At 38.6% G+C, this 25,703-nt stretch overlaps 1 protein-coding gene across 7 annotated transcripts in view; it reads left to right on the top strand.

Moving 5' to 3' along the window:
- Nucleotides 1-25,703, top strand: part of Uba1 (ubiquitin-like activating enzyme 1) — an 81,713-nt gene that overhangs the window by 32,296 nt on the left and 23,714 nt on the right. For 4 of the 7 annotated variants that reach the window (XM_053783282.2, XM_053783283.2, XM_053783285.2 and 1 more), the window contains 3 exons: nt 16,777-16,917; nt 22,161-22,398; nt 22,690-22,874. In XM_053783282.2, the coding sequence (XP_053639257.1) occupies nt 16,777-16,917; nt 22,161-22,398; nt 22,690-22,874 (564 nt within the window). Of the gene's footprint in view, nt 1-11,312; nt 11,405-13,466; nt 13,713-16,776; nt 16,918-22,160; nt 22,399-22,689; nt 22,875-25,703 lie in introns of those variants that run through there. The other 3 variants (XM_053783287.2, XM_053783286.2, XM_053783281.2) reach the window with 2 other exon arrangements.

The raw sequence follows: 25,703 nt of genomic DNA, 5'->3' as shown, positions 1-25,703 counted from the left end.
GATTACATCGTCTTCACATCTCTACTGTTCCTGCCTACTTTCTGTATTCGACTGAAGAAGCCTACTGTGTAGGCGAAACGTTTCGGAATAAAGTTGCCTAACTGTTGCCTGTGTGTCTTACCTATCAACCTGTCGATATTGTATACCATTTTGATGTTCAACAGAAAACGGGGCCCCACTGCTCGTGGCTCATATAAAACAGTCATATTTCAACTGTTTCAAGGCTCTATCAACAGCTACCCATTTGAGACAGCAATGTCATGATGTCTGTGGTTAATTAAGAGGGCGGATTGCGCTACCACTCGAATTATTTTATCTGCCTACCAGTCATATCTTTCCTGTCCCTCCTTTCCCTCCAGATAGAATAATTAGCGCTTTCTAAACGATACGACGATACTCTTTCATGACTGGCATATTGCCGTATACTAATGGCAGGAGAAATTGCTGAGCTGGAAAATGTAGAGAACCTTCACAGTTCTTATGAAATTAGTCAGGCATCAAAATTACTAGGAGTGCTTGATATCCCTAGATATACCCCTTTGAATGTAGGCATGATAGATGCATCATGATCTACATCTGGATGAAACTGATAGGCCTGATTTCAAACATTCACACTGAAATCACTACATACACTAAAAGGCTTGACAGACAGTGCAGGATGCCTCGGATGAAAAGCAGGGAGATGAGTATAGAGAGAGAGGACACAGTTTAAAGGGACCATGACTTTTCAATACATGATGGGGATTACTAACAAACTCCTAATCTGCCTTTGGGAGGGAACTCTAAAAATAGTTCCTGATAAGCCGGGTTGTGGTGCATACATTGGACTGTGGCAGGGGAGTACCAACAGCCCAATCGATTAGGCCAGCAACCAGGAGGCCTGTTCTGGGATCAGGCCATGGGGGCAGTGAACAGAAGAAGCAACTACAGGTAACTCCTCTTCTACCCTCTTCCCTTCCTTCCCCTCCTATTTCCCTCCTTCCACCTTTCCTCTCTCTCCCCTCCCTTTCTTTCACTGTCAAATTGCTCAGTATATGACACTACTACTACTACTAGTATCCTCACCCCTCCCATCTTTTTTCCTTCCCTGCATTCTTTTTCCTGCCCTTCCCTTTTCCCTTTCTTTTCCCTTCCACCCTTTCTAACCCTCTCTTCTCATCCTTTTTCTCTCCCCATCCCATCCTTTTTTCTCTCCCCCTCCTTTTTTCTCTCCCCCTCCTTTTTTCTCTCCCCATCCCATCCTTTTTTCTCCCCATCCTTTTTTTCTCTTGTTTTCTCACCCATCCCATCCTTTTTTTCTCCCATCCCATTCTGTTTTCTCTCTTATCCCATCCTTTCTTCCTCTTCCATTCCCCCCTCACCCTCCCATTCTTTTAATTCTCCCCTCCCATCCTTTACCTTCTCTCTGCTCCTCTCCTTTTTCCTCCACCTTCCCATCTTTTTCCCTCCTGTGTCTTCCCATCTTTACCCCTTTCCTCCCTCCCCTCCTTTGCATTTTCTTTCCTCCATCCTTTTCCCTTCCCACTTTGGCCCCCCCTCCCCCCATTTGTCTGCACTCCACAAAAGGATGGTACACTGTAATTTTAGGCTGTGTAGGTGCAACTTTGCTGATATATTAACCCGTAAATGGTCCAAGCAGATCTACGTTCACATGTGTAGTGCTACAAAAGTAGATCTATGTTTTCTTTACATATTTTCAAATATAACAAAAAAAGCAGATCAAAGTTTTTTTACACATTTTCAAATGTAAAAAAAAACAAAAAGATCTACTTTTTTTACATACTTTCAAATGTTGAAAAACGTATATATACGTTTGGACCGTTTTCGGGTTAACGGTTAAAAAAAAAAAATTATCTGCAATACTTGAAGAATGCCTCTTCTAGTTGGCTTGAAATTGTTACTGTTGATGAGTTCCGAGAATTTTTCTACTCCCTGAGCCCAGCCATGGGCCAGGCTTGTCTGGTGCTTGTGTGGTCAACCAGACTGTTGGTGGTGGCCTAAAGCCCCACATACTCATCACAGCCTGGTTGATCAGGCACCTGTTGAAGATACTTGTTAGTGTGTGTTAGGGAAAGATTTAATATTTTGAATGGCTTTGTAGCCTTTAATTTGTTAATTTTATTAGTAAAACATTTGTAATTTCAAACACTTAAAATTGACCTATCAAGCTGAAAATTTAAACATACAGTGCTACTTTTAAAACATTTAAAAACTAAACCATGTAATTATTTATACAATTCCTTTTAGCAATATAGAAGACTTTTTTTTTATCTAAAACCTTTAACCCTTTGAGGGTCGACAGGCCCTCTCTGAGACTTGTTCTCAGGGTCGGCCAAATTTCAAAAAAAAAAAAAATTATTTTTTCTTATGAAAAGATAGAGAATCTTTTCCCGATCATAATGACACCAAAAGTATGAAATTTGATGGAAAATTTACGGAATTATGCTCTCGCGAAGTTAGCGGTCTCGACGATGTTTACGCATCGGCGATTTTGCCCACTTTGAGCCCCATTTTCAGCCAATTCCACTGTATTAGTCGACAAAAATCATAACTATTTCGCTAGAACTCCATTTTTTCTATCGAATGAGTACAAGAAACCACCCATTTACCGATTTCAGCTATCCAATAAGGTGGTCAGAATTTAGCAATTTTGCCAATTTCACACAAATTTCAGAAGATGCCAATTTCCGAATAGGGTCCAGAATAAACAAGAAAGACATTCCTGGCACTAAAATAACAAGTTCTCTGTTCGTTAGTCACATCCCCAGGCCCCTCTTATATTTCTTTGGCTTTCCACTTTCAATTTTTCTTACAAAAAATAGAAGATTTACTGTTATGCAGACTACTGCATTAGTGTAGAAATGGTATAAATAATATCAGTGCACTTGTGAAAGAATATTAGACTCGCCAGTTGACGTGTATTGGACGCTTGGCATGATTTGTTTACTTTTGAACTTTGGTAAAAATCGAACGTTTCTGCTACTTTGAGCTCAATTTCAAGGTACTTTTCATTGTAAAACCAGTCAAAATCATCTCAATTTCTGTAATATGTCTTCCATTCTATAAAATGAGACCAAGAAAACTAGAATACAACAATAAATACCATACGAAAATACAGTGCAAAGTCGCAGTTTTATTCCAAAAACACGGTCAGTTTTTTTTTTTCATTATGCACTGTGTGCTGCATGATTTTTTTTATACTGCACACACTGACCACACAGACCCATTCTTTCATATGTAGGCCTACCAGCTTTCTCCCACTAGATTTGAGGGCGCTAGAATTTAGGCGTACTAGTACGTCAAAAACCCTGGGTTGTAAGCTGTACTAGTACGGCCGAAACCCTCAAAGGGTTAAGTAACTATCAGGCTACATTTAAAATATTTCTTTTTTCATTATGGTCTACTATTTTTTGTTTGTCTATAGGTCATCAGTTGTCAGTTTTTGTTATACTTCATCTGTCAGTATGGTTGGATGTTGGAGTGAGAATGAACATAAATTTTAATCTGATCTAATGCTGACCATCCTCCTCTTCACATTATAGATTTTAGTATCATATTGTATACTGTGCATTATACAATTCTGTATTTTGATTTACCCTCCCATAAAGAAAAATGACACTATATTACTGTAATTTGAAATTAAGTGAAATACTGTGTAAATTACAGTAGCACACCTATTCAGTACCCATTAGTGAAGAGCTCTTGATTTGAGAAAGCAGGCAAATGCACACAACAGTGACCACAGTAGTAATCCTGAGCTACATAAGTTTTGTGCACGATGTCTGTGGTGCCAACTGCAGTTTGATGTAGCCATATAGTGTTTTTAGTAAATAGTGCACAGCATATTTGTATCATAGTAAATATAATAGTAATAAGGCAGCTGCTACTGATGTAGTATTTATATTTCATTTAAAATGTTTTGATAACATTATACTTGCAGGAAAACTAAAAGTACAGTAAGCCCTTAACCCTTTCAGGGTCCGTGCCGTAGTTCTATGGCGTTTAGTTGAGGGTCCAAACCATAGATCTATGCCATGAGCTTGGCTCACTCTGATAAACTGTGAGCAGTAAATTTGGGCCTAGATATGAGAGAATACATCTATGTGGTGTGTGTGTGCACCACATAAAACAAATCTTGCAGCACACAGTGCATAATGAGGGAAAAAAAAACCAAACTAATTTTTGATTAACCCTTTGACTGTCACAAGCCCCTTTCTGAAACTGTCATTCCATGTCGAAAAATTTTTGGGGAAAAATTTTTTTTTCTTATGAAATGATAGAGAATCTTTTCCCGATGGTAATGACACCAAACGTATGAAATTTGGTCGAAAACTCTCTGAATTATGCTCCCCCGAAGTTAGCGAGCTTGGTGATATACTATATGCATTGGCGATTTTTGCCGACTTTGAGCCCTATTTTTGTCCAATTCTATTGTTCCAGTCGGCCAAACTCATAGCTATTTCTTTAGAACTCCATTGTTTCTATTAGTCGAGTACAAGAAACCGCCCATATACCAATTTGAACCACTCGGTAAAGTGGTCAGAAATTGGCAATTTGGCCAATTTCACGCAAATTAAAAAAGCTGCCAATTTCAAAATAGGGTCCAGAATAAACAATGCAGACATTCTTGGTACTAAAATAACATATCCTCTGTTCATTAGTCACGTGTCCAGGCCCCTCTTGTATTACTCTTGCTTTCTATTTTGATTTTTTTATACAGTGCACACGGACCACTCAGACCCATTCTCTCACATATGGGCCTACCAGCTTTCTCCTTGATTTGAAGCCGCTAGAACTATTGAGTATACATACGCCCAAAACACTGGGTCCTAAGACATATATAGTATATGACCAAAACGGTCAAAGGATTAAAACATTGACTTTGCAGTGTTTTTTTGTGTGTTTTTTATAGTTGTATATTTGTAATTTCTTGGTCTCATTTGAAAGAATGGAAAAAATATTAAAGAAATGGATGATTTTGATTGGTTTTTAGTACTGGAAATGGCTTGAAACTGAGCTCAAAGTAGCGGTAATGTTATATTTTTGCCAATGTTCAAGAGTAAACAAATGCTCTCTCACGTCTAATACACGCCAGCTGGTGGGTCTAATATACGTACTACGTTCACAGATGTGGTGATATTACTTATACAATTATTACAATATTGCATAACAGTAAATCTTCTATTTTTTGGTTTGAATAAAAATTTATTATGTGAATAAAAAATCAGAATAGAATTCATTTGTAAAGCCTGAAAATGTGACTAATGAACAGAGGAAATGTTAATTTAGTGCCAGGAATGCCTGCATTGTTCATTCTGGACCCTATTTTGAAATTGGAATATGTATTTTGAACTTTGCATTAAATTGGCCAAAATTACCAATTGCCAATCACTTTATTTTGTAATTGAAACAGTCGACTTGGCGATTTCTTGTGCTCAATCGATGGAACAGAAGAAATACTAGTGAAATAGCTAAGAATTTGGTTGACTGGAATAATGTAATTGACTTAAAATGGGAATCAAAGTCGGCAAAATCGCTGATGCGTAAATATTGCTGACACATCAAAATTCACGAGAGCATAATTTCGTCAGTTTTCCATCAAATTTTGTACTTTGTTTTATTACCTTCAGAAAAAGATTCTCTACCTTTTCATAAGAATTTTTTTTTTTCTTTTTAAATTCTTGGACCCTGGTGCACACTTCGAAATTTGGCCTCTGGACTCTGAAAGGGTTAAATTGACGTACCTAGATTTTAGATTCTGCCACAAAATCTGCTTGGTCAGTTTGGAAATACAGTGGAACCCTGGATTTCATCCTTAATCCGTTCCAGAAGGTCGGTCTAAATCCGAAATGGACGAAAACCGAAGCAATACAGTGGACCCTCGACCAACGATATTAATCCGTTCCAGGGAGCTTATCGTTAGACAAAATTATCGTTAGTCATATTAATTTTCCCCACAAGAAATAATGGAAATCCAATTAATCTGTTCTAGACAGCCATAAGTATTAAAAAAAGTTTTTTTTTTTTCATGAAATATACATTTCCCTAACAAAAAAAAAAAAAAAAAAAAAAAACTAAGAACGAGACATGCACAATAACTACATAAATAAATGCTAAAATGACACTTACCCTTATTGAAGAGTATTGATGAGTGATGAGACACTGTTTTTCTTGAAAACTCTGGGCGTTAAATTCTTGAAAACTCTGGTCTTAAATTAACCAATATGAGCACTAGTTCCAGGCATTTTTTCCTATTCACCTGGGTGTTAGTCAACTGGTGTGGGTCGCATCCTAGCGGACAAGATTAATGACCCCAATGGAAATAAGTTAGACAGTCCTCGATGACGCACTGACTTTCTTGGGTTATATGTACTGGGTGGCTAACCCTCTGGGGTTAATTGTTTCTCGGTAATTGTTTCTCGTTACACCACACCAACAACACTCAACATCTTCGAGTAGTACAGCTGACGGTGGTGGTGCAGCAGCAGCTGACGGTGGTGGTGCAGCAGCAGCTGACGGTGGTGGTGCAGCAGCAGCTGACGGTGGTGGTGGTGCTGCAGAAGCAGCAGCAGCAGCAGCTGACCACAGTGTTGGCACTAGAGGCTTGCTTTGGGCCCATGGTGGCTTATTTAGCAGTTACAAGCACTAAAAACAATGGAATAATACAAAATGTATTTAATGTATGCGTGGAACCATCCGCCCTGGCTTCTAAACAATGATGGCAGGGCAGCTGAGGCGCTCAGGCTGGACGGACAGGTTCGGAACGAATCATGTTGATAGAGTTTTTCATCTTTGGTTGAGCCAAAATTTTTTACACTAAAATACTTTGTTAGTCGATTCTGTCGTTAGACGATGCCTTCGTTGGTTGAGGATCCACTGTATTTCCCATAAGAAGTAATGTAAATACAGTGGACCCTCGACCAACGATGGCATTGTATAACGTTAAATCCGACTAGCGATACATTTCAACGCAAAATTTTTGCCTCGACTAGCGCTAAAAAACTCTACCAACGCCATTCGTTCCGTTCGAGACGCGTCCACGTGTGGCCTGCTCAGTGTTTACAAGCCAACCACCACGGTCGCATCCAAACGTACAATCGGAACATTTCATATTATCACCGTTTTTAGTGATTGCACCTGCAAAATAAGTCACCATGGGCCCCAAGAAAGCTTCTAGTGCCATCCCTGTGATAAAAAGGGTGAGAATTAGTATGGAATTTAAGAAAGATTTTGAAGGGTTTGGGGCTAACCCTGAGATGCCTATGCCAGTTGTGGAATCCACTGTGCCTACTTCAAAGATTAAGGAAATGTGCACAAAGTGGGTTGAACTGCAAACCTTTATGGATGAAAATCACACTAACACAGCTATTGCAAGCCATGCTGGTGACTATTACAATGACAATGTTGTGGCCCATTTTACACAAATAATAAAGGAACGGGAGGTACAGAGCTCTATGGACAGATATGTTGTGCGACAGAGGTCCAGTGACTCTCAAGCTGGTCCTAGTGGCATTAAAAGAAGGGAAGTAACCCCAGAAAAGGACTTGACACCTCAAGCCCTAATGGAAGGGGATTCCCCTTCTAAACACTAACATCATCCACACTCTCCCCCTCCTCCCATCCCATCAGTCATCACCAGATCTTCAATAAAGGTAAGTGTCATGTAATTGTACATGTCTTCTTCAGTTTGTGTGTATTAAAATTAATATTTCATGTGGTAAAATTTTTTTTTTCAATGCTTAGGGGTGTCAGGAACGGATTAATTTGATTTCCATTATTTCTTATGGGGAAAATTAACTCGACTAACGGTAATTTCGACTAACAATGAGCTCTCAGGAACTGATTAATATTGTTGCTTGAGGGTCCACTGTGTAGTTAATCCATTCCAGACACCCAAAAATATTAACGAAGAAAACATTTTTTGAAGAATAACTATAATTTTACGTACAGAAAACAATGAGAAAGAAATATAAATGACTAATGAAGTGGATAAATGAACATTTAACATGACACTTGACTTTACTGATGACTTGTTGAGGTATGGACGGCAAGGAGGGGAGAGGGAGAAGGAGCAGCAGAAGCAGAGGTTATTGTTTGGAAGGGGAATCTCCCTCCATATGGACTTCAGGCATCAAAGCCTTATCTGGGGTTACTTCCCGTCTTTGTCTTCTACTGGCACTGGATCCCTGTCGCACTAAAAATCTGTCCAGGGAGCTCTGTTTCTGGTGTCTCTTTAAGATTTGTTTAAAATGGGACTAGGAATTGTCACCTGACCAAGCTTGTATCAGCTTGGTTAGGGTGATATTTTTCCACAAAAGTTTGCACCTCATTCCACTTTGCAAAAATGTCCTTAATTACTGAAGAAGGCACCTTCTCCCCTCTTTCCTCCTCCTCCTCCTCCTCCTCCTCCTCCTCCTCCCCCCCCTCCTCTGAAGCAATTTCCTCAGGTGTGGTCTGTTGCTATTCCAGATGAAGGTCTTAGAGCTCTTCAGTGGTTAGCTCTTGCCTGTGGTCCTTCACCAACTCTTCCACATCCTAGCCACCTCCAGCCCCATGGATTTCTCCAAAGACACAATAGATTCCACAGCAGGTGTAGGGTCGACAGGGTCAGCCTCAAATCCTTCAAAATCTTTGTCGAGGACATTCTGGCCACAATTTTCTCAAGCAGAGTTCAAAGTCCTGGAAGTCACTCCCTGCCAAGCCTTGCCTAATAGGCTTATGCAATGGGGGATATTGAAGTGATTCCTCCAGAACACTCTTAGGGTCAATTCAGTATCCGAGGTCACTTCAAAGCACCTTTTGAAACATTGCTTTCGTGTAGAGTTTTTTGAAGTTAGAAATGACCTCTGGTTGATAAGCTGGATGAGAGGAGTGGTGTTAGGAGGCAAGAACTTCAATGTTATAAAACTGAAGTCTCCAAACAATTGGTCTTCCTAGTCTGGAGGATGAGCAGGAGCATTGTCCAGTACCAGGAGGCACTTGTGTGGCAATTTATTTTCCAGGAGGTATTTTTTCACACTCAGGCCAAACACATCATGGACCCAGTCAATGAAAATTTGCCTCATGACCCATGCCTTATTATTAGCTTTCCACATCACACACAATTTACTCTTGATGACATTGTTTTTCTTGAACACTCGGGGATTTTCAGAGTAATACACCAGTAAAGCCTTCACTTTGAATTTTCCGCTAGCATTACCACAGAACAAGAGAGTTAGCCTATCCTTCATAGGCTTGTGCTCCTGGGAGTGCCTTTTCCTTCTGAGTAATGTAGGTCCTGTTTGGCATTTTCTTCCAAAACGGGCCTGTTTCGTCACAAACACTTGTGGGGTTTTAATTTTTCAGTGTCTATGTACTCCTTAAAGTCCTGCACGTATTTTTCAGCCGCTTTTGTCAGAACTGGCAGCCTCGCCATGCCTTATCACACTGTGTATGCCACTATGATTCTTAAGTCTCTCAAATCAGCCTTTGCTGGCCTGAAATTCATCAACAGCAGCGCTATTTGGAGGCATTTTCTTAATGAGATCCTCGTGCAGCTGCCTTGCCTTTTCACATATGATTGACTGTGAAACACAATTATTATTTATTTTTTTTTATTATCACACCGGCCGATTCCCACCAAGGCAGGGTGGCCCGAAAAAGAAAAACTTTCACCATCATTCACTCCATCACTGTCTTGCCAGAAGGGTGCTTTACACTACAGTTTTTAAACTGCAACATTAACACCCCTCCTTCAGAGTGCAGGCACTGTACTTCCCATCTCCAGGACTCAAGTCCGGCCTGCCGGTTTCCCTGAATCCCTTCATAAATGTTACTTTGCTCACACTCCAACAGCACGTCAAGTATTAAAAACCATTTGTCTCCATTCACTCCTATCAAACACGCTCACGCATGCCTGCTGGAAGTCCAAGCCCCTCGCACACAAAACCTCCTTTACCCCCTCCCTCCAACCCTTCCTAGGCCGACCCCTACCCCGCCTTCCTTCCACTACAGACTGATACACTCTTGAAGTCATTCTGTTTCGCTCCATTCTCTCTACATGTCCGAACCACCTCAACAACCCTTCCTCAGCCCTCTGGACAACAGTTTTGGTAATCCCGCACCTCCTCCTAACTTCCAAACTACGAATTCTCTGCATTATATTCACACCACACATTGCCCTCAGACATGACATCTCCACTGCCTCCAGCCTTCTCCTCGCTGCAACATTCATCACCCACGCTTCACACCCATATAAGAGCGTTGGTAAAACTATACTCTCATACATTCCCCTCTTTGCCTCCAAGGACAAAGTTCTTTGTCTCCACAGACTCCTAAGTGCACCACTCACTCTTTTTCCCTCATCAATCTCCTGATAATTTTCTTGTTTATCCACGCCAACAACAGTCTCTCCACATCTTCGAGTGTTTGCGATCTCTGTTTTGTAATCACACTTGCACATTTTGCACATTTTGCAGCAACAGCTTCTTTGATTGCCTTTTTGTTGCACAAGATAGTAGTGATGGTTGAATTGGGTTGTATAACTTTTCCAACTCCGAGATACGCACTCCACTCTCATACTTTTCTATTATCTCCTTTTTTCAATTCAATAGTACACCTCACCCTTTTTACCACAGGGTTGGCACTAGAAGCTTTCTTTGGGCCCATGATGGCTTATTTAGCACTAAAAACTATGGAATAATACAAAATATATTGCATGTAGGCATGGAACCATCCTCAGTGGCTTGTAAACAATGGCACACTGGCTGATACACAGGGTGACTGGCCGGGCCCGCTCAGGGCACCAAGTGAACACGTTCGGGATGAAAGCTCCTAACCGAGTTTTTAGGTGTTATCCGAGCCAATTTTTTTACGCCAAAGTGAGGCATTATCCGATTTTGGTGTTATCCTTTGCAGGCGTTAACTGAGGGTCTACTGTACTCTTTTTACCGACTGCTCAGACTTAAGACTAGCTCTCCAACCAGTCTGCAAACTTAAGTAGTGTACATTAGAGCTGATTTCCTTCATTCTGTTTATTACAGTATATGGTACAGTACTGTATTATAAACATTTAAAAATAAACTATAAATGCTATAAATGGTGCAAAGGTGACATTAAAAAAAATCTAAAGATGGTTGACACAAACCCACTACCAGTACAGTATGCTCCTTGCTTAATGACGAGTTTGTTTACTGACCTACTCTTAGGAATGGAACCCCTGTTGTTAAATGAGGATAGGCTGTAAAAGTTAAGCGTGTACTAAACGTGTTTTCTGTTATAAAAATATTTTTTTGTATGCTGTTAATGTAAGTGGATTTGTGCACTACACACAGTTTGAGGTGATAAGGAATACGTACGTACAAGGTGGTGTCGACTACTTGGCCTTTCCCTCTTGCTTCTCAAGACAGCAATAAAACCTCTGTAGGTGAGGATCCTTCTTGTGATATCTGTATCAACATGATTTGTGTATAGGACATCATCTTATAGTCAGTTGGTGCATTAGGTGTATAAAATAGTTAATATAAACAAAGATCAAGATCTTGGATGTATGCTATTGTGCAAATGTTAGTGATTCAGTACTTAAATTAGTTATGCTAGGGTGATAATGAAACCAGGGAAGTTTGTGAAATATAGTTCTTGAAAAGATTTCCTCTACTTTGAGCCTAATTTCAAGCTACTTCTGGTCCTGAAACCAACCAAAATAATCTATTTCAGTAGTATGTCTTCCATTGTATCAAACAATATGAAGAAACAGCCAATTAAACCATTAAAAACATCCTAGAAACCAATTCAATCACTTCATGAAACAAAACACATGATCAGAGATTCTTATCCTATCATGTACCATGTGGGGGGAGGATATTTTTTGTACTTTGCACACTTCCTGTGCAGACCCATTCTCTCATATCTAGGCCAAAATTTACCTCTCATTGCTCGTCTAAGTGAGCTGAGCTCATGACAGAACTACGTGAGGGACGCTGGCTTCAAGGACACAATTCTGTGTGATGACACTGACAGGGTTAAAGTCTGCCCTTTTTATTCACATGCAGTACTCTGGGAAACATTTTTATTTAGACACCCATGTATGTAAGGCAAGTGTTGCTGGCAAGTATGTAGAGAAATTAAAGACAGGAAAACCCTAATAGACTGTTTTGTCAGACTGGTTCTTCTGAAGTGAAATGCCTGCAGTAAAGTGTTTTGGAAATGGATACTGGTAGCATGGGAAATCTTTTTCCAGCTAGTGTCCTTATTTTTGCTTGTTGACTTAGGCCATTGTTTACTATAGTGTTATCCTTGAATGATCTCTTCTTACATTTATTTAGACTTCATGCTTGGAATACTTTTCACTTAAATTACAGTATGTACTGTACTTTCTAGGGCCATACTACTGTACGACAAAGCATTTTTCCTCTTCTAATCTTTGTATTATATGAGTAATAGTGGGATGCAGTACTGAAGGGTTAAAATTGGTTATGTAATGGCTTAGTATTTTCTTGTGCTTCTTATGATCTGATTTGACTTCATTAAATTTAAGGCTTTTGTATATGTTTCTTTTCCAAACTTTGGCTCTGCTCTTCAGATAAAAAAATACTTGAGTATTTTAAGTGTCATCCTGTGCTTTACAAAGAAAAAACAAAACCCTTTATAACAATAAGTGTTATAATAAAGGCTCTTCTGTTTTCTTGAGTCTGTATCACTTTTGTTGCCACAACCTCACATCTTGTGCTTTCTCAAGTCCTTGTATCAAAAGTTCTGGCCAAGTTAATCTTACAGGACACTGCTGCCAAATGACCTGACATATTCGACTTCACCTGACCTCACCACATCTTAACTTCCATCAACTGTTTATTCTCAGATTTCATGTACGGTACTCTGCATTGATGTGAAGTTCCTGGTGAGGGAAATATTTCCTGAATATTTGTTCCCCATATGTTGCACATGTCCTTTTCTTATGCAATAACAGAAAAGTTCTCATTGAATGTTTAGCTGCCATTAATATACAGTAATGTGTACTGTAGTCCAAATGGAGGAGAGTACTTGTCAACAAGAACAGGGTGCACTCTGGGTAACTAATGATCAATACTTAACACTAAAATTTTAGTTCAGCAACAAATGGTTTAGCTGCATCAACATAATATACACCACAGCCATACTAGCCTTTAGAAAAGAAATGGTTTTGCTGTATCAACTTGCTATACAATGTTGTCACTAGCCTACTAACTTTGGATTTAAGTTATTTTATATTTAATCTGAAAACTAGTAAAAATTCTTGGAACTAGGCTACTCTATTTTCTATGTATTAATTATTATTATTACTGGCATTAACATTTTGCAGCACTACTGTTTTAAATAAGAAATATATTACTTAATATGAAAAAGTTTGATAGTTTGCCGGGATAGATTTGGTGGATTTTTAATGGGCATATCTCAGGCATGCACTTTTGTACTGCTTGTTTAAAGTGAGAGGATATCATTGTTTTGCAGGGGTGTTAATGTAGGGAATGAGTAATAGTGGTGAGTTTGACTCTGGGCTTCCCCAGCATTGCCTCGCTTGGGAGATGGGGTCGTGCTGCAGCTCCTGCTCCACCATTGAAGACCTCAGCGACTCCTACTACCAGTTTAAAAAATCCCACTACCACCGCAGCCCCTCTCCAAAATACCCTGTTTCTCATTCTGGCTTTTTGTCTGTCGATCTAAAGGGAGCTCAAGTGTGTCAACGATATACCCCAAGGGTTGAGTAACCTTGCGTCACTGCTCTGGCAACCTTCATTATGGTGTTAAATTTGCATGCATCATTCCATCTGTGTAATTCAGTAATAATTAACACTGATGTAGGTCATTTGATGGATACAACAAAGAACCTATTTGATCTTGCATAAATCTTGGTTATTCAGTTAGCTGGGTGCTAAGCTGTGCTTTTTAGTTTACCTTCCTAGTGATAATTGCCCAAACTTAAGTGAGTGATATATTACTTTATTAGCATGTAATTTATATGCTCCAGTACAATGCCTAGTGTAAACTACGTACAGTACCATACTGATGTAACACTAAAGGGGGCGTTCAGCTTGATGTGTTTTAAGATCATTTTTGCTGAATGAATCTCTCTGGTATCTTTACCCTTAAATTTTCAGAATGATTTCTGTTACTGTATAGTATTTGCCATGTGTGAATAGTAATAGTTACTAGAGAAAAGAAAAATTGCCATATTCCTTATGTATGAACAAATGTTTTTACTTCCAATTGTTTCATAATTTATTGCTCGTGTTTAGGGGAAACTATTTCTATACAAAATTAATTGGCCTTTTATATGTTCTTTAAATGAAAATTTCTCAGTTAAATAGACCAGAAGGGGGTTACAAATTTTTTGATGTATATATTTTACCTGGAGAGTTTACCTGGAGAGAGTTCCGGGGGTCAACGCCCCCGCGGCCCGGTCTGTGACCAGGCCTCCTTAGGTCAGTGTCCCAGGATGCGACCCACACCAGTCGACTAACACCCAGGTACCCATTTTACTGATGGGGAACATAGACAACAGGTTGAAAGAAACACGTCCAATGTTTCTACTCTGGCTGGGAATCGAACCCAGGCCCTCACCGTGTGAAGCGAGAGCGTTAACCACCAGGCCACCAGAGCCCCATTTTGCATATATATATATTTTTTTTTAAATATTTTTAATAAAATAGTCCTGGCTAATCACTGCTAATGTTTCAGCTTGGTAAAATTCTTGAGTCACCCTCAGCATGAGTATGGATTGCATAATAAAACTATTTAAAGTAAAGTAAACTGTGTGGCTCCCTAGGTTTAACCATGCTATGTAGTGATAATACTTTGTAAGGAAATGGGTAAAAAGTCTGCATGGTTGTCTCAACTGAAGGATAGTTAATAGTTTCCTAAGGGTTACAAGATTAATTACCATTTGATATTGCCACCTTCTTTTACTTTCTTTAAAATGTGTATTTCTATTACTTGACAGTTTGGTATGAAAAACACTACCATAATTGTATAGTCATATCTTTAATATACATTTGGAATAATTGCTATACTGTATTTTTAAATAACTAGGGATAAAAACATGCACAATATCCTCACCTTCTGGGAATGATTGTACTGTATTTCATAGGTTATCGTGAATGTTTTCTTGTTGGGGGAGGGGAGAGTATCACTTGAATAAAATGACCCCATAATATTAATTTTTTAATTAATGTGCTGAACACTCCCTTTAAAGGAATTGGTAAATATACCCACTCAACTGAGCTGCAGTGGGGTTGTACTGAATAGGTCTTTTCATTGCAAATTACATGTAAATTTCAAAGCATTAACTAGGATGGTGAAGTTTACATATGATAGTCTAAGCTGTATTGATATTCTGTTCACAGCAGTGACAGAACTAATGAATTGGGTGAATGGTGTACGTGAAGTATAGAGGTAAAAAGAGTGCTGTACTTTGTCGATGAAATTTTACCTTGGATCAGTTGGATACTGAGAGTTACTTTTCAGTTGAAACAAAAAATGAGCCTTTAGATAATGCAAAATGAAGTGATGAATATTAAACATTATTTAAAATAAAGCAAAGACAAATTTTGAAGTAGTACTCTACATGATAACTGATAAAATAATGCCATAATGGATGATTGCCATTCAGCATAAGTATTTGTGTTGACTGGAAGCACAAGCATAGCATCAGAACTGCTAGCTGTTGCAAGCTCACCCTGCCACTGGTGACATCTGTGCTGCACTTTCTTGTAGATTAGCACCTCTTTCAACTTGTGCAAGATTTTTGTGTGGTGCTGCACTTATGAGTAATTATATAAATCATATTTTTTGGGAAATGGTGTTTGGAAAATGGATGAATGAGGAATGCCAACTGTTAAGGTGGCATGCAATCTTGATCTTTTAACTTTATTCACCTTTAGATACTTTTGCAGTTGCATTGTGATTTTAGTTTCTACTATGTAAAGGTATGTTTACATTTTGTTTGCGGTTAAAGCTTGTACAGTTGGCTTTCATCAGTTGTTAGCTTTTGGTAAAGTACTGTACTCGTATTGGCTTTGCATCGTTGAACATAGCTACATTTATTATGACAGTTATGTTGATAAACATCACCTCAGCCTTTTATGTATTGAATGACTAAAAGGGGATTTTGTGGGATTTAATACTGTAATATTTAAAATTTGTTGATTACAGCATAAACAATCAAAAGTTTACTATTGCCCTACAAATTTTTGCTCGGTATTGCTTTAAATGAATCTAGAAATACATTTATCATAATTTTCTAGGATCATTTTGCATTACAATACTGAACTATTGTAATAGCACTTACATTTGACATTATGGCACTTACCTAATTAAACTTAATTAAAATTCTAAGCAACCATTATATTAGAATAAAAGTTTTTATGGTTAATGTTCAGTTACCAATTTTCCAAGAATTTTTTTGTTGGAACCCAGAAACCTGAGCATCATTTGATGCCTCCATATTATAATTACAGGATTACTGTACATAGTGGTTGTACATAGTATATTTGTTTTCACCCTTAAATTTCTGCACCACTTATTGTTAGTCTTTTGACACTGTTGAAATGTAATTAAGAAAATGTTGTTGATAAATACTATAAATAGAACTTCACTGTACTTGTTTTGTTACTTGTATGTATTAATATTCAAGTATAAGTTTTGAAGAAAGCACTGTATTGTAAAATTTTGTATGTTTGATAACTGCTGTGTCTAAGCATGTTATTAAAAGGGCATTTTTGTTTTAAATTCAGTTGTCTCAGACTAATTTCTTTTTCTTTTCAGAACATGGCTGCAAATGGCTCTGGGCAGGACATAGACGAGTCACTCTACTCACGCCAGCTCTATGTTCTGGGTCATGATGCCATGCGGCGGATGGCATCCTCTGATGTCCTCATATCAGGACTAGGGGGACTCGGTGTAGAGGTTTGTATTTATATGTTTTTGTCATATGTGTGCATTGGCAAGTGTAGTTTTTGCTTTACTGTATTATACTACTATGCTGTTGATTTGACTTGATAGTGCTCACCTGTAGGCAGATGTTATTCACTTCTTCATTATAAGGAACTTTCATGAAATCTTCATTCTCATGTTGCCGAATTAAATAATTTTCCTCATAAACAGATCATATCATTACATAGCCATTCAATGTTAATTTCTGTAACACTGTAGTTTAATTTAGGAACATTAACCCATTAACCCTTTGGGTGTTTCGGATGCACTAGTACGTCTTACGACCCAGGGTTTTTGACGTACTAGTACGCCTAAATTCTGGCGCCCTCAAATCTAGTGAGAGAAAGCTGGTAGGCCTACATATGTAAGAATGGGTCTATGTGGTCAATGTGCACAGTATAAAAAAAATCCTGCAGCACACAGTGCGTAACGAGAAAAAAAAAACTTTGACTGTGTTTTTGGATTAAAACAGCAACTTTGCACTGTATTTTCGTATGGTATTTATTGTTGTATTTTAGTTTTCTTGGTCTCATTTTATAGAATGGAAAACATATTACAGAAATTGAGATGGTTTTGACTGGTTTTACAATGAAAAGTACCTTGAAATTGAGCTCAAAGTAGCAGAAATGTTCGATTTTTACCAAAGTTCAAAAGTAAACAAATCATGCCAAGCGTCCAATACACATGAACTGGTGAGTCTAATATTCTTTCACAAGTGCGCTGATATTATTTATACCATTTCTACACTAATGCAGTAGTCTGCATAACAGTAAATCTTATTTTTTTTTTTTGTAAGAATAAAAATTCAAAGTGGAAAGCAAAAGAAATGTAAGAGGGGCCTGGGGATGTGACTAACGAACAGAGAACTTGTTATTTTAGTGCCAGGAATGTCTTTCTTGTTTATTCTGGACCCTATTTGGAAATTGGCATCTTTTGAAATTTGTGTGAAATTGGCAAAATTTCTAAATTCTGACCACTTTATTGGATAGTTGAAATCGGTAAATGGGTGGTTTCTTGTACTCACTCGATAGAAAAAATGGAGTTCTAGCGAAATAGTTATGATTTTTGTCAACTAGTACACTGGAATTGGCCGAAAATCTGGCTCAAAGTGGGCAAAATCGCAGATGCGTAAACATCGTCGAGACTGCTAACTTTGCGAGAGCATAATTCCGTAAGTTTTCCATCAAATGTCATACTTTTGGTGTCATTATGATCGGGAAAATATTCTCTATCTTTTCATAAGGAAAAATAATTTTTTTTTTTTTGAAATTTGGCCGACCCTGAGAACAAGTCTTTGAGAGGACCTGTCGACCCCCAAAGGGTTAAGAATGAAGAACCCCACTGAGACATTAATGAAACAAGAAATGAGGTCCTCTTCATCTGCTAAGGAAGCCCATAGTTAGTTGAAACACAGTATATAGAACCTTCGTCATTTCTTGTTTCATTTATCACCACATAGGTTTCTGTTGTCATTGATTAGTGCTCATTGCACTATCAACATTGCATTATCCCATTACAGTAAACATCCAATGAAATAGATTAATAAGGGAAAAAGGTGTCTAGTTTGCTGAAAATTCTGCTTCAGTTAAGCAGATGTAGTCGGCTTAATTGATTGACTAACAGATATGGACAAATGCCTATGTATCCCTATGTATCTTACCCTCTTCCATATCATTGTTAAATAAAAGCACCAACCACTCCAAAACTATACCCTCACCTGCTTTTAACATTTTTATCTTTATCCCAGCTGCTTTACCCCCTTTCATTCTACCCACTGCCTCATGAACTTTCCCTACACTCACAACTCTCTTCTCCTCACTCCTACAAGATGTTATTCTTCCTTGCCCTATATACGAAATGCTATATTTTTTTATTATTTATTTTTTTTTATTATCACACCGGCCGATTCCCACCAAGGCAGGGTGGCCCGAAAAAGAAAAACTTTCACCATCATTCACTCCATCACTGTCTTGCCAGAAGGGTGCTTTACACTACAGTTTTTAAACTGCAACATTAACACCCCTCCTTCAGAGTGCAGGCACTGTACTTCCCATCTCCAGGACTCAAGTCCGGCCTGCCGGTTTCCCTGAATCCCTTCATAAATGTTACTTTGCTCACACTCCAACAGCACGTCAAGTATTAAAAACCATTTGTCTCCATTCACTCCTATCAAACACGCTCACGCATGCCTGCTGGAAGTCCAAGCCCCTCGCACACAAAACCTCCTTTACCCCCTCCCTCCAACCCTTCCTAGGCCGACCCCTACCCCGCCTTCCTTCCACTACAGACTGATACACTCTTGAAGTCATTCTGTTTCGCTCCATTCTCTCTACATGTCCGAACCACCTCAACAACCCTTCCTCAGCCCTCTGGACAACAGTTTTGGTAATCCCGCACCTCCTCCTAACTTCCAAACTACGAATTCTCTGCATTATATTCACACCACACATTGCCCTCAGACATGACATCTCCACTGCCTCCAGCCTTCTCCTCGCTGCAACATTCATCACCCACGCTTCACACCCATATAAGAGCGTTGGTAAAACTATACTCTCATACATTCCCCTCTTTGCCTCCAAGGACAAAGTTCTTTGTCTCCACAGACTCCTAAGTGCACCACTCACTCTTTTTCCCTCATCAATTCTATGATTCACCTCATCTTTCATAGACCCATCCGCTGACACGTCCACTCCCAAATATCTGAATACGTTCACCTCCTCCATACTCTCTCCCTCCAATCTGATATTCAATCTTTCATCATCTAATCTTTTTGTTATCCTCATAACCTTACTCTTTCCTGTATTCACCTTTAATTTTCTTCTTTTGCACACCCTACCAAATTCATCCACCAATCTCTGCAACTTCTCTTCAGAATCTCCCAAGAGCACAGTGTCATCAGCAAAGAGCAGCTGTGACAACTCCCACTTTGTGTGTGATTCTTTATCTTTTAACTCCACGCCTCTTGCCAAGACCCTCGCATTTACTTCTCTTACAACCCCATCTATAAATATATTAAACAACCACAGTGACATCACACATCCTTGTCTAAGGCCTACTTTTACTGGGAAAAAATTTCCCTCTTTCCTACATACTCTAACTTGAGCCTCACTATCCTCGTAAAAACTCTTCACTGCTTTCAGTAACCTACCTCCTACACCATACACTTGCAACATCTGCCACATTGCCCCCCTATCCACCCTGTCATACGCCTTTTCCAAATCCATAAATGCCACAAAGACCTCTTTAGCCTTATCTAAATACTGTTCACTTATATGTTTCACTGTAAACACCTGGTCCACACACCCCCTACCTTTCCTAAAGCCTCCTTGTTCATCTGCTATCCTATTCTCCGTCTTACTCTTAATTCTTTCAATTATAACTCTACCATACACTTTACCAGGTACACTCAACAGACTTATCCCCCTATAATTTTTGCACTCTTTTATCCCCTTTGCCTTTATACAAAGGAACTATGCATGCTCTCTGCCAATCCCTAGGTACCTTACCCTCTTCCATACATTTATTAAATAATTGCACCAACCACTCCAAAACTATATCCCCACCTGCTTTTAACATTTCTATCTTTATCCCATCAATCCCGGCTGCCTTACCCCCTTTCATTTTACCTACTGCCTCACGAACTTCCCCCACACTCACAACTGGCTCTTCCTCACTCCTACAAGATGTTATTCCTCCTTGCCCTATACACGAAATCACAGCTTCCCTATCTTCATCAACATTTAACAATTCCTCAAAATATTCCTTCCATCTTCCCAATACCTCTAACTCTCCATTTAATAACTCTCCTCTCCTATTTTTAACTGACAAATCCATTTGTTCTCTAGGCTTTCTTAACTTGTTAATCTCACTCCAAAACTTTTTCTTATTTTCAACAAAATTTGTTGATAACATCTCACCCACTCTCTCATTTGCTCTCTTTTTACATTGCTTCACCACTCTCTTAACTTCTCTCTTTTTCTCCATATACTCTTCCCTCCTTGCATCACTTCTACTTTGTAAAAACTTCTCATATGCTAACTTTTTCTCCCTTACTACTCTCTTTACATCATCATTCCACCAATCGCTCCTCTTCCCTCCTGCACCCACTTTCCTGTAACCACAAACTTCTGCTGAACACTCTAACACTACATTTTTAAACCTACCCCATACCTCTTCGACCCCATTGCCTATGCTCTCATTAGCCCATCTATCCTCCAATAGCTGTTTATATCTTACCCTAACTGCCTCCTCTTTTAGTTTATAAACCTTCACCTCTCTCTTCCCTGATGCTTCTATTCTCCTTGTATCCCATCTACCTTTTACTCTCAGTGTAGCTACAACTAGAAAGTGATCTGATATATCTGTGGCCCCTCTATAAACATGTACATCCTGAAGTCTACTCAACAGTCTTTTATCTACCAATACATAATCCAACAAACTACTGTCATTTCGCCCTACATCATATCGTGTATACTTATTTATCCTCTTTTTCTTAAAATATGTATTACCTATAACTAAACCCCTTTCTATACAAAGTTCAATCAAAGGGCTCCCATTATCATTTACACTTGGCAGTTGATTTATAAAAAAAAAGAAAACTAATTTCATTTGCCTTGCCCTGGAAGCATCAATGATCCTGGCTTCTGCTTAGTTTTAGGTTTGGGTTTTCTTCATCTTAACATTGTGTAGCCTTGCTACTATCGCTTCTAGACTTTCGTGCTGTAAATGTATGAAATTTACAAGCACACCATGACATTCACTTGAAAAATTTTATTTTAGATGAACACAAAACACAACACTCATTACACCTATAAACTGAAACAAAAATATTGGCTTGTTTTATGGCAAATAATTTAGTGATTTTTGAAGTACATAATTATGTATTCAGGTTTGATTGTTAATTTTATTAGAATATAATTTTTGTTCATTTTTTTTATGTAAATTTGAATGCTGTCTTTTCTGTCATGTGGGGTAAGGAAGGCAAAGTGGGGAAGTTTGAGCTATTAAACTAGCTATGACTTGAGAAGTAGTTGTAAGCCACTCTGTTAACTAGATGTATTTAAGGAGGGTACAGTTTATTTTTATTTTTATTTTTTCCCTCTGATATGCCAAATATTAGAGCTGCCTGCCTTCTTATCCAGTTGTTTGACTATGGTTTATTAATTGTTGGACATATAGCAGCTCTTGGTAATTGAAGTCTGTGTTGTCATTTGCAGATTGCAAAGAATGTGATTTTGGGAGGTGTAAAATCAGTAACTCTGCATGACACTAGAGAAGCAAGTGGCACTGACCTCAGTACACAATTTTTTCTAACTTCTTCCGATGTTGGCACCAACCGTGCAACAGCATGTCAACAGAAGTTGTCTGAACTCAACACATATGTCCCCATCACAGTATGCACCAGTCCCCTTACAGATGATATCATCAAGAACTATAGTGTAGTAGTTCTTTCAGGTAAGGTCAATTGAATTATTTAATTTGCTATAACCAGTAACTAAGGGTAAAAACTGATGTCGGTTTATAATACTGGCTACTTTATATTTGCAGTTTTGATTTAACTTATGATTTTTTAAAATTTTTCAGATTACATAGTGTATACATATGAAACAAGTCATTCATTATACTTTATTTTTTTTTATGAATATATTTTTGGTTGGCCTTTAGCTAGCTTTTATCACATTTTTAGTGAAAAAAGTGAAAGATTATCATCTTTGCACATTTATAATATATAGAATATTTTATCAGATTCTACATTGGATGAGCAGTTACGTGTATCAACAGTATGTCATGCAAATGACATTGCTTTCATCGTCGCCTCAACTAAAGGCTTGTTTGGCCAGATTTTCTGTGACTTTGGTAAGAACTTTGAAGTAGTGGACAACAATGGTGAGAACCCAGTGTCTGCCATGGTTGCTGGTATAACAAAGGAGGTGAGTATACAATACATGCTCTTCATTGTCATTGTTCATGGTTCGTATGTGTCTGATTCACTTGTTACATTGACTGGAATGGCATGTGGTGATTAAAAGACTAAAGACATGGGGCTTATAGAGCAAGGTAAAATAATACAGGTGCAATCCTGATTTAGTGGCAGTGGTTGGTCTAACTCCTCTTTTAGTTTGGACAAAATTAAAAGTACTTTTTTTCCCAGACTAATTTACTGGGTGGCCACAGATGGTGACTGTGGTGTGTGCTCGCTTGTATTGTTCACACTGCAGTTGTTTGTGATTCTTGGTTTGTGCAGTTCTTAGTGGATTTTTCTAACAGTTAATCCTAGCTATGCCTAGGGTTAATAACTATACAGTAGGGCCCCACTTATATGGCGGGTTAGGTTCCAGGCTGTCGCCGGAAAGCAGACATCGCCTGAAGGCAGAACGCCATTTTTTCCATTTATAAATGCATGTAAATGCCAGACAACAAGTTTACACTAAATTATATTAAGTTAGTAATAGAACCAGGCATTAAAAACACACAAAGTAAAATACATTCACAGTAAATTCATTACTTATCTTAAAGTATTTGTAATCTTAATGTAGGGAGAGAGGCGAGTAGTACTTACTTGTAGGAAGTCGGGTGCAGGTAGCCCAGGTGTAGGTAACCCTGGCTCCCCGTCTCATACTTAATATACGATATTTAAAACATCCCAGAGAGGTAAAATACACATACAGTACACTCATTATTTACCTTAAAATATGTGTAGTCTTAATATAGGAAGAGAGGTGAGTAGTATTTATTTGTAGGAAGTCAGTGTAGGTAGCTGGTAGGTGTAGCCTGCCTGGGCTACACCTACCGGCTACCTACACTGTGGCCCAGAGCCATATTATTAACATCGACATGCCTTGTTCACTGAATTTAATCATTTCTAACAACTACGTTTAGATGCCATCATAAACGAAGGTAGAAGTAATGAATAATTCATGCCGAAAATTGTAAACAAAAGCGGAGTGAGGGAGTGGCTGGGCCAAATGCAGATTCATACACATTTTCTCTGATGGCTGAGCAGAGAAAACGTAATGTTGTCCCTCCACCCGGCTACCACACAGCTCCACAAATATTATCAGAGCACACACAAAATAGTGCAAAGATGAGTAGTGGGGGGGGTTGAAGAGGGTTGGAATAGTTTTAAAAATGCAGTATTAGAATGTGGGGCAGAAGTTTGTGGTTATAGGAGGGTGGGGGCAGGAGGAAAGAGGAGTGATTGGTGGAATGATGAAGTAAAGGGTGTGATAAAAGAGAAAAAGGTAGCTTATGAGAGGTTTTTACCAAGCAGAAGTGTTATAAGAAGAGCAGAGTATATGGAGAGTAAAAGAAAGGTAAAGAGAGTGGTGAGAGAGTGCAAAAGGAGAGCAGATGATAGTGGGAGAGGCACTGTCAAGAAATTTTAATGAAAATAAGAAAAAATTTTGGAGTGAGTTAAACAAGTTAAGAAAGCCTAGGGAAAGTATGGATTTGTCAGTTAAAAACAGAGTAGGGGAGTTAGTAGATGGGGAGATGGAGGTATTAGGTAGATGGCAAGAATATTTTGAGGAACTTTTAAATGTTAAGGAAGAAAGAGAGGCAGTAATTTCATGCACTGGTCAGGGAGGTATACCATCTTTTAGGAGTGAAGAAGAGCAGAATGTAAGTGTGGTGGAGGTACGTGAGGCATTACGTAAAATGAAAGGGGGTAAAGCAGCTGGAACTGATGGGATCATGACAAATGTTAAAAGCAGGGGGGAATATAGTGTTTAAGTGGTTGGTACTTTTGTTTAATAAATGTATGAAAGAGGGGAAGGTACCTAGGGATTGGCGGAGAGCATGTATAGTCCCTTTATATAAAGGGAAAGGGGACAAAAGAGACTGTAAAAATTATAGAGGAATAAGTTTACTGAGTATACCAGAAAAAGTGTACGGCAGGGTTATAATTGAAAGAATTAGAGGTAAGACAGAATGTAGGATTGCGGATGAGCAAGGAGGTTTCAGAGTGGGTAGGGGATGTGTAGATCAAGTGTTTACATTGAAGCATATATGTGAACAGTATTTAGATAAAGGTAGGGAAGTTTTTATTGCATTTATGGATTTAGAAAAGGCATATGATAGAGTGGATAGAGGAGCAATGTGGCAGATGTTGCAAGTATATGGAATAGGTGGTAAGTTATTAAATGCTGTAGAGTTTTTGAGGATAGTGAGGCTCAGGTTAGGGTGTGTAGAAGAGAGGGAGAATACTTCCCGGTAAAAGTAGGTCTTAGACAGGGATGTGTAATGTCACCATGGTTGTTTAATATATTTATAGATGGGGTTGTAAAGGAAGTAAATGCTAGGGTGTTCGGGAGAGGGGTGGGATTAAATTATGGGGAATCAAATTCAAAATGGGAATTGACAGTTACTTTTTGCTGATGATACTGTGCTTATGGGAGATTCTAAAGAAAAATTGAAAAGGTTAGTGGATGAGTTTTGGGAATGTGTGTAAAGGTAGAAAGTTGAAAGTGAACATAGAAAAGAGTAAGGTGATGAGGGTGTCAAATGATTTAGATAAAGAAAAATTGGATATCAAATTGGGGAGGAGGAGTATGGAAGAAGTGAATGTTTTCAGATACTTGGGAGTTGACGTGTTGGCGGATGGATTTATGAAGGATGAGGTTAATCATAGAATTGATGAGGGAAAAAAGGTGAGTGGTGCGTTGAGGTATATGTGGAGTCAAAAAACGTTATCTATGGAGGCAAAGAAGGGAATGTTATGAAAGTATAGTAGTACCAACATTCTTATATGGGTGTGAAGC

The sequence above is a fragment of the Cherax quadricarinatus genome, chromosome 57 (genome assembly GCF_038502225.1).
Source record: "Cherax quadricarinatus isolate ZL_2023a chromosome 57, ASM3850222v1, whole genome shotgun sequence".
NCBI classification, from domain to species: Eukaryota; Metazoa; Arthropoda; class Malacostraca; order Decapoda; family Parastacidae; genus Cherax; species Cherax quadricarinatus.
This window is presented reverse-complemented; position numbering and strand designations above follow the sequence as displayed.